Source organism: Silurus aristotelis, assembly GCF_946808225.1.
Source record: "Silurus aristotelis genome assembly, chromosome: 25".
Classification (NCBI taxonomy): Eukaryota; Metazoa; Chordata; class Actinopteri; order Siluriformes; family Siluridae; genus Silurus; species Silurus aristotelis.
In genome coordinates, this window is record NC_139598.1 from 11,617,761 (window position 1) to 11,628,362 (window position 10,602).

At 36.8% G+C, this 10,602-nt stretch overlaps 1 protein-coding gene across 1 annotated transcript; it reads left to right on the forward strand.

Annotated features, from left to right (window-relative positions):
* The first annotated feature begins 659 nt into the window (after positions 1-659).
* Positions 660-7,217, forward strand: nipal2 (NIPA like domain containing 2). Its single transcript, XM_083530011.1, has 11 exons — positions 660-746; positions 3,267-3,335; positions 3,415-3,583; positions 4,475-4,534; positions 4,690-4,811; positions 5,048-5,144; positions 5,236-5,374; positions 5,532-5,620; positions 6,391-6,454; positions 6,556-6,650; positions 6,734-7,217. The coding sequence occupies exons 1-11, from the start codon at positions 666-668 to the stop codon at positions 6,838-6,840; spliced, it is 1,092 nt and encodes a 363-aa protein (XP_083386137.1). The 5' UTR covers positions 660-665; the 3' UTR covers positions 6,841-7,217.
* Positions 7,218-10,602: the final 3,385 nt, after the last annotated feature.

Here is a 10,602-nt window from a genome sequence, read left to right on the forward strand (position 1 = left end):
CACACGCAATCACATTTTATTTATAGCATTACTTACATAAACATAATTATTCTTGGTGTTTATTTGTTATTTATTATTTATTTGAAATTCTCATTTTTATCATAAAAACAAGTAGAATACTACTTCCACTGCTACTACTACTACTACTACTACTACTACTACTAATAATAATAATAATAATAATAATAATAATAATAATAATAATAACAACAACAACAACAACAACAACCATTATTATTAATAATAATAATAATAATAATAATAATAATAATAATAATAATAATAATAATAAAAACATTGTAAAATAAATTACTGAACTTGCAAGTTGGTAATATTGTGAAACTGTACTATTCAGAATTGGTTTGTACGGATTGTAAAAAGTGTATTTTTGTTTCTTGCATTCTAGCTTGCTTCTGAATGTACATACACATGTACATACACACACACCCACACACCCACATACACACTGTAAGCATAGTGGTAGGCACAGGATGAAGCACTGAAATAATAGCTCCAGTGTCATGGAAGTTAATGGCCAACCCCCCATCCACAAGCTTCAGCCTACCACATAACCCCCCCTTCTCCCCTCGTTCCTTAACCTCAAGTCCTGCAGAGGCACAGATCTCTATTGTCCATTCATGCACAAAGACTCAGTTTGTACATGCATGCATTTCACTCTGTTGAGGACAGCTAGAACAGTCACAGCAGCAAAACCGTATGCATCCTGGTGCAAAGAATCAGCTAAGGTAGTTTTGTAATTTTAATACAATTACAATAACTTGAATTTAGTATGAACATCAGTGTGATTAGTTTTCTGATTGATTGTGTGCTGTGTAGTTTAACATCTTTTCATAGACAAAGATTCATTTTCTTCTTATGCATCTTGGGACCTACACCTGAATATTCAACATGGAGGTAAACGAGAGTCACAATTTAAACTACCAATCAAACAGCTGTGTCTAGTAACAGTCAAAATTTAGCTTACATTCTACAAACCTAATCAAAACTCAGACCATCTAATCTGATGAAAAAATTGATTTACTAATTACAGACAAATGTATTTTACAGGCCCATACTAAATTTAAACTAAATTTAAAGCGTCCTCTTAGACTGAAATTAAATATAGCCAAACTATAGTCTCTGAAATGCATCAAATAAAGACTTTCATTAACTGGACTAAAACATTTTCCCATTAATCTCTCATTTAACTAACATAACCACCAACAGTACTAACCCAAAAACACAATCTACCACATTCAGTGTACTCATGATCAAGTTTTGGAAGATATCTTTATGAAAGTACATTTATTTTAACTATGACTTTCTCGTTTATGTAATTTTCCGTTATCTAAGTATTTGTGGAACTACTTTTTAATAGTGTTGTCTGTTGTTTAAATAATGTCAAGATATACAAGACAAATATTGAGATTATGCTAGACAGTAATTACTTTTTGTCCACTTAATTATGTCTTTAGAATGTTTTTGTAGTATTTCCTCTTTTCTTATAATTAACAGGCCTCGGTTTAGCTGGAGCTCTATTAGCAGACTGCCAATTTTGTTTAAAGGCAAAGTAAAGTAAAGGTCAGAGTTAGGACTTGTGTTATGTTGTCTCATCTTTTGAAATGTTATCCGTCAATCAGTCTGTGTCATTTGGCTGCATTTGGTGGAGATTTTGTTGCTCTTTTGACTCTGGCTATTGAACTGAGGGTGTTGTGACTAGAGTGACCTTTTTCTGCAGACATGATGTGGGTTGGAGAGTTGGCATGATTACGTCTTTGCTGTCATTTTAAGCATGTTTCCTTTCTTTCATTCACTTCTCATGTCTATCTTCTTCTTCTTTGTCTTCTTCTCCACCACAAGAAATGTATTTAAAAACACAAAACTCTGGCATTCTTATCTTTGGTGTTTTTTATTCTGTCATAGGCTCTGTGTATTTAATTAATTGTTTGTAGCAGTGTACAGACAATGTTAGTGGTTAAACCATCAGACAGAACTAACAGGCTCCTTATATGTATTATTTCCCTTATTGGTCACCACTGTATTCCGTGTATTCAATCTCAAAGCAGGGGTGAATCTACAGTTGTCTTGGCTAGTGTTAGGCTTTTACAAATATTTTTATTACATTGTTATCCTGCAAACTTTTCTAGTGGCTTCCATCGACTGTATACCTTCTCCTCTGTTTTTCTTTTTACTAAGCTGTTAAATTCATTATAATGGTATAGAACAATCAACTGGATCCAGTAGATCCAAAACTATTTGGATTTGCAGAGCCATGCAAGATTAAGTTCTATTGACTCCAGCGAAATCTCTGCTGTATCTGTATATAATTCTGAAGTCATACTAATGCAATAGGGCTGCAAAGTAAAAAAAAAATCTAATTTCTAGTTAGTGTGCACATAGTATGCAAATGCAGGAATTCATGACAAACTCCATTTTCCACAGATTACACCATATTTCTAAAATATATGTTCTGTGTTCTGTAAATTCTAATGCCTATTTCATTGGGCCACAGTATCTCTAAAACAGCAGGTCTTTGTGGGGTGTTCCTAGTATGCATTATTTAATGACTACCAAAAATAGTACAAGCCCCACCAGTTACTGTAAGTGGTGGCTAGCCTTGGGCACCCATGGCTTGTCAGATTGGTTAAAGTGCATATACTGACACCTGAGCACCTCTAGAGCACCTACAATGGGCATGTGAGCATTAGAACTGGTCATGAAGCAATAGCAGAAGGTAGTCTGGTCTAATAAACCACTTCTTTTATATCATGTGGCTGGCCAGGTATGTGTGTGTCGCTTACCTGTGATTAAGAGATTGCAGCAGGATGCACTATGGGCTGCAGGCAAACCAACTGAGGGTATATGATGCTCTGGTCATTGTTCTACAGTGTTCTGTAACTAACATAAGCATTTGTGTGTTTGTTTATGGACTTTTAGGTTTCCTGGTTTATTGATGGACTTTTAGGTTTCCTGGTTTATTTATGAACATTCAGGTTTCCTGGTTTATTGTCTGCCTGCCTGTTTTTTTCTTACATTAAAGCTTTATATGCAACTGCATACAAATTTTTTTTTTTGAGTGTACAATTTTTTTACTATAGCTTGCCTAAGGGAATAATGGCCACAATCCTAAACATACTAATTTGTATCTTTTACTTGCCTGGGCTGAACATAGTGCTTAGTTTTTCTGCTAATCCTTGAATTGCTATTTCATCCGCTTCTGTGAATACAGGGTCAATGTAATTAATGCATGTGTTGTGTATTTTTAGATATTTGTTCTAGGGATTATCATCGCAATATGTGGCAATCTCCTCATCAGTATTTCATTGAACATTCAGGTCAGTGTATCTAATGTGAAAAGATTCTAGCAGATAACTGCTAGTATCTGACTGCTACTTACTGCTTCTCTTTCTATAGAAATACACCCACACACGCCAATCGGAGCAAGGCACCAAGCCATATTACACCAGTCCTCTGTGGTGGTATGGGATTCTACTCATGGGGCTTGGTGAACTTGGTAACTTTGCTGCATATGGATTTGCACCAGCTTCCCTGATTGCTCCTCTTGGTAGTGTGTCTGTCGTTGGTAAGCCCTGATGCTTCTCTCAGCAAATAGCACTGAAATGCCAGCAGAAGTGTTGGCCCACTAGCACATATGACAAATTTGATTATTTTACTCCTCCTTTCTCACACTGATTTTGTGAGATTCAAGTTAATTCCTTTAAATGTTATTTATATAGTGCTCTACCTACCAATGACCAAATGCAAGAAAAAGAAATTGTGTGTGTATAGGGATGAAAGTATTGGGACACAAGAGTTTAATAAAACTTTACTGTTAGCTAAAAGCAAGATAGGTTTGTTAAAATTGACAAAAAAAGACAAAAATTCCCTTGAAAGCACACAAAAAGCAGAGCCAAGGTCTTCGGTATATTAAGATGCTAAATTACAGCTGTGCTCTTCATAAAATCAACAATACCAGTATTGAGGCAAAATAGAGGCAAAGATGGGCAAAGAAAAATACAAAAATAAATTCATTCATTCATTCATTCATTTTCTCCCGCTTATCCGTAATTCGGGTCGCGGGGGCAGCAGTCTAAGCAGGCCGTCGCCTTCGACTGCTGCCCAATCCTCACAGCACCGTCCCTTACGGTCCCTCCTGCAGGTGGTGAGCCCACGGGAAGGCGGCCCCACATCACTCCGACGTCACGGACCTTGATATTTCCCTCGTAAGGGACCCCCGGAGCATAGAGGGTTAAGGGCCTTGCTCAAGGGCCCAAGAGTGGCAGCCCAAAAATAAAAATAAAAATAAATTATCTCAGATAAATAATAGCGTCACTGTAAGGGATAAACAATCCACTTTGAACACTGCTGCTGCCACTCTACCAGATTAGTGCTGTAACACACAGGGAGTATATACTCTCAAATTAACAATCAAAGTGTAGTTTTTCTCTCTCTGTTTCTTTGTCTGTTTTAAAAGCCAGTGCTGTAATCTCAGTGGTTTTCCTGAAAGAGATGTTACGAGCCTCTGATCTACTTGGTAAGATCTTATATCATGATTCAATAATAATTTAAGGGAGATATTATTTGTAAGCAATTCTACATAAAAAAATTGTGACATGAAACAAATTTCAGGGCTTCAAAAAAGTGACTCTACAGTGGTCCATATGTCCAGTGTATTTGTCTTGTCCATAGGGGGTGTTCTTGCTCTAACTGGTACATACCTGCTGGTGACCTTTGCCCCACACTCTGCCCCCCATGTCACAGCCAACATGGTGGAGCGCTGCCTCATCAGTGTGCAGTTCCTCGTCTACTTTGTATGTCTCTTTAACTGGTTTCAAATATCACAACAATCTGTTAGTTTTAGAAACGTAAGCACAGTTATTGCATTGTTAATTTTGACAAACATTGAAAACGGGTATGTTTTTTTGTAGTTATTATATGTGACGTGACAGTAAGACTATGATGTTATAGCCATGTACATATTGACAATTTGTTACTACTGTTACTACAGTGTTTTCTAGTAAATTGTATTTGTTAATCTCTCCTCTAGTTTTCTGAAGTGGTTCTGTTTTGTATCCTGCTCTACCTGTACAAATGCAGGAACTTAAAACACATTGTTGTTCTCATGCTTCTGGTGGCTTTGCTGGGTAAGAGTATGCACATCTCATATAGTCAATAAACAATTGGGGTCCAACATTGATTTAAAAACAGAATTTTGGAAAAATGTGTGTATTTCAGCTTCTGTGACTGTGATTTCTGTAAAAGCTGTGTCTGGAATGATCACAGAGACAGTCCGGGGGAGCCATTTACAGCTCACTTACCCCATCTTCTACATCATGTTTATCATCATGATAGTCTCATGTGTCTTCCAGATTAAGTGAGCATGCAAGAATATTTTCAGTTCTTTTATATACTAAATTATAGCCACAAATGTATTGGCTTAGTCATATGAATAAATTATTAGACCGGCAAAATTCTGGAAATATGTTTGAAATTGTGACTGTAATAATCAATTATTTTCCTCTTCTTGACAGATTTCTTAATGAAGCAATGAAGATGTTTGATGCCACAGAAATTGTTCCTATTAATTTTGTTTTTTTCACAGCCAGTGCTGTAATAGCAGGTATCACAAATTATATTTTTTATTTTGAATTAATCAACATGATTTTGTACAAGAGTATAATATGGTATAGAACATAATCAAATCACTTAATCAAATCTTTATGCCAACAAACTTATATTGAGTTCAGTATGTTTCTTATAAAGTACAAAGCAGTCACTAGCATTGAATAGTATAAAGTGTAAGTATAAACTTTTGTAGTATAGTGTAATTGGCCAGATATCCTCAAACTAGAAAAACAGAAAACACTGAATGAACAATTCCTGAAACATTATTTATATATTCACTGAAATCATAGTCAATACTTTAAATGGACCTGAAAAGTTGCTAGTTGCAAATAACCTTTACAATACAATACATGTTTACAATACATGTGGCTCAGTTCCAGGCATTCCTTGACATTTTCTCTTGAAATATATGAGCATTCAGACCACTTGTTGTTCAGAACACAGTTCCTTTACCACTGCATCTGTTTGAAACTCAATTATTTTAGTTCAACTGGCCAATTATTGTGTTTATATATGCACAAAGAAACTGATCTGAAATCATTTGGAACACTTTAATGAACTATGACACCAGACATGTCAATCATCTATATTCTATCTTTAAAAACATCTTTAGATTCACATTGTGGCTAATTCTTCATTCTCCTTTGGTAATTTTCTTTGTGTATATTCGTCATTGTGTTCATGACAATTGTATTTAAATGTTTTGGTTATTTAATTGTTATTTAAGAGTAAAACAAAACTGATATATAATATGTTTCTTTTTAGGTATTTTATTTTATGAAGAGTTTTACGGTTTATCAATTATATACATCCTCATGTTTGTGATTGGGTAAGCATTGAATTAAAAGTTGCAGGTGAATACTTTGCACATTGTATAGAGAACAAGATTTTCCTGTGCTGACTATGGATGTTTTTCTTGATAATTAATAGGTGTTTATTAGCATTTACAGGAGTGTTTCTGATTGCTAGAAAGAGACCAAAAATAAAAATGGACAGTGTCATTATCTCTATGGGTAAAAGCTCAGGTATGTTTATTAAAGAATAGCAAAAATCCATTACAGTCCAATGTAATTCAAGTGCTCTACAGTAAGTGTTCTGTGTTTTCCAGGTAAGAACAGCACTGCTAATATACAGCCAGAGACAAAGGACAATAAATTTGGAGGTCTGGCTTCCAAACTTGTGTGCAACACTGGAATACAGCAGGATGACATTTAAATCTACCTAATGTTCTAGTGTGCAGAGTGAAGTGTGTGTATGTGTGAGACATAAAAGTCTGGTGTGTTATATGTCTGAATAATAAATGTGGGCTGCATGCACATGCATCAAACTTCATAAAGAAGCAATAAATTAGAACTGGCTGTCTTTTTTTGCATGAATTTCAAAATGCCTGTAGAGCATCTTGATCAGTACTGTTTCTCTGTCAGTTCTGAGTGGAAAAAGCTAAATGATATTTGTAAGATATATGAAACGAAACTGTAATGAGCCAATTTAATTAAAAATAATATTTATATATTAATAGATTTTTTTTAATTTATAGAAAGGGTGTTTTTTTACATTTTGATTTATTCTGTAATAAATGATTGTAGTATAAAGAATGCTTGCCTGGGTTTTGCTGAAATGTTGGAACACTATCACAACAAATGATTGAACCACAGTGAACAAATGGGGCTTTATTTTTTTTTAAAGCCTGCGTTGAATAATCGTAAATGCACACAATAAAAATTTTTTAAATAATAAGTTGTTATGTAAGGCCCTTGTAACTGAGAGCAATTTACTTAGAATTAACATTTCAATTCTGCATTTTCTTCTACAAACCCGATTCCAAAAAAGTTGGGACACTGTACAAATTGTGAATAAAAACAGAATGCAATAATGTGGAAGTTTAAAATTTCAATATTTTATTCAGAATACAACATTGATGACATATCAAATGTTTAAACTGAGAAAATGTATGATTTTAAGGGAAAAATAAGTTGATTTTAAATTTCATGGCATCAACACATCTCAAAAAAGTTGTGACAAGGCCATGTTTACCACTGTGTGGCATCCCCTCTTCTTTTTATAACAGTCTGCAAACGTCTGGGGACTGAGGAGACAAGTTGCTAAAGTTTAGGAATAGGAATGTTGTCCCATTCTTGTCTAATACAGGCTTCTAGTTGCTCAACTGTCTTAGGTCTTCTTTGTCGCATCTTCCTCTTTATGATGCGCCAAATGTTTTCTATGGGTGAAAGATCTGGACTGCAGGCTGGCCATTTCAGTACCCGGATCCTTCTTCTACGCAGCCATGATGTTGATACAGTATGTGGTCTGGCATTGTCATGTTGGAAAATGCAAGGTCTTCCCTGAAAGAGACGACGTCTGGATGGGAGCATATGTTGTTCTAGAACTTGGATATACCTTTCAGCATTGATAGTGCCTTTCCAGATGTGTAAGCTGCCCATGCCACACGCACTGCAACCCCATACCATCAGAGATGCAGGCTTCTGAACTGAGCGCTGATAACAACTTGGGTTGTCAATGTCCTCTTTAGTCCGGATGACATGGCGTCCCAGTTTTCCAAAAAGAACTTCAAATTTTGATTCGTCTGACCACAGAACAGTTTTCCACTTTGCCACAGTCCATTTTAAATAAACCTTGGCCCAGAGAAAACGCCTGCGCTTCGGGATCATATTTAAATATGGTTTCTTTTTTGACCTATAGAATTTTAGCCGGCAAGGCGAATGGCACGGTGGATTGTTTTCAGCGACAATGTTTTCTGGAAGTATTCCTGAGCCCATGTTGTGATTTCCATTACAGTAGCATTCCTGTATGTGATGCATTGCTGTCTAAGGGCCCGAAGATCACGGGCATCCAGTATGGTTTTCTGGACTTGACCCTTATGCACAGAGATTGTTCCAGTTTCTCTGAATCTTTGGATGATATTATGCACTGTAGATGATGATAACTTCAAACTCTTTGCAATTTTTCTCTGAGAAACTCCTTTCTGATATTGCTTCTAATTGCTTTATTGCTTTTTATACCCAATCATGTTGCCAATTAACCTAATAAGTTGCAAATTGGTCCTCCAGCTGTTACTTATATGTACATTTAACTTTTCCGGCCTCTTATTGCTACCTGTCCCAACTTTTTTGGAACGTGTAGCTCTCATAAAATCCGAAATGAGCCAATATTTGGCATGACATTTCAAAATATCTCACTTTTAGCATTTGATATTTTATCTATATTCTATTGTGAATCAGTTTATGAGATTTGTAAATTATTGCATTCCTTTTTATTCACAATTTGTACAGTGTCCCAACTTTTTTGGAAGAGCCCAGACATTAAACCACCCCTTTCCTAAAAAAAAGTATCCACTCTTCTTCCACGTTTCCAACTTCCCATTGACTTTTTTTGTTATAAGCAGTGGCTAAATGGAATTTTGCAGGTCGCAGAACTCTGACAGTGATCAAGGAGATTAAAGCAGATTAAGTTTTAATTAGATCTTAACGTACATAAAAAAAAAAAAAAAAACAGTTTTACAAAATAAATCACACATGACCATGGAAACCTGTTTTATGTGCTGCAGGACTGCTATAAATCATTTATGACATATTGGTTGGAAAAATTTACCGGATCGGTCGATGCCCGGGTTACCAACGACCGCCACAGGTATTGTTAGCTAACAGGGTACTGGTGGAAATTGGGTTACTGTTGAGGAAGACATCTACAGAGACGGCAGGGAAAGGAGAAGTATAGGGGAGTGGAGGTTCGGGTGGGCACTTTAAATGTTGGTACTATGACTGGTAAAGGGAGAAAGGTAGATATGTTGTGTGTTTAAAAAACCAAAGGGGAGAGGGAGTAAGGCCAGGAACATTGGAGGTGGGTTTAAACTGTTCTATCATGGTGTAGATGGAAAGAGAAATGGTGTAGGGGTGATCCTGAAGGAAGAGTACAGTAAGAGTGTAGTGGAGGTGAAGAGAGTTTCTGATAGGGTGATGAACTTGAAGCTGGAAGTTGAACGGGCGATGATAAATGTCATCAGTGCTTATGCTCCACAAGTGGGTTGTGAGATGTAGGAGAAGTAAAAATTCTGGAGTGAGTTAGATGAAGTGGTAGAAGGTGTACCTAGGAATGAAAGATTGCTGATTGGGGCGGATTTCAATGGGCATGTAGGTGAAAGGAACAGAGGTAATGAGGAGCTGATGAGTATGGATGGCATTAAGAAGAGGAATGTGGAAGGGCAGATGGTGGTAGACTTTGCTAAAAGGATGGAAATGGCAGTGGTGAACACTTATTTTAAGAAGAAGGGGGATCATAGGGTGACGTATAAGAGTGGAGGAAGGTGCACACAGGTGGACTATGTAGGAGATGCAACCTGAAGGAGATTGGAGACTGTAAGGTGTTGGCAGGGGACAGTGTAGCTAGATAGCATCGGATGGTGGTCTGTAGGATGGTTTTGGAGGTGAAGAAAAAATGAAGGAGAGTGAAGACTGAAAGAAGAATAAGATGGTGGAAACTGAAGAAGAAAGACTGTAGTGTGAGATTCAGGGAAGAGGTCAGACAGGGGCTCGGTGGTGAAGAGGTGCTGGATGATTGGGCAACTACTGCAGAAGTGATAAGGGAGACAGCTAGAAAGGTACATGGTGTGACATCTGTTAATAGAAAGGAAAACAAAGAGACGTGGTGGTGGAATGAGGAAGTGCAGGAGAGCATAAGGAGAAAGAGGTTGGCAAAACAGAATTGGGATTGACAAAGTGATGAGAAAAGTAGGCAGGAGTACAAGGAGATGCGGCAGCAGGTAAAAAGGGATGTGGCGAAAGCAAAAGAAAAGGCATATGAGGAGCTGTATGAGGTTGAACACCAAGGAGGGAGAAAAGGATTTGTACCGATTGGCCAGGCAGAGGGACCGAGCTGGGAAGGATGTGCTGCAAGTTAGAGCAGTAAAGTATGGAGATGGAAATGTGTTGACTAGTGAGGAGAGTGTGTTGAGAAGATGGA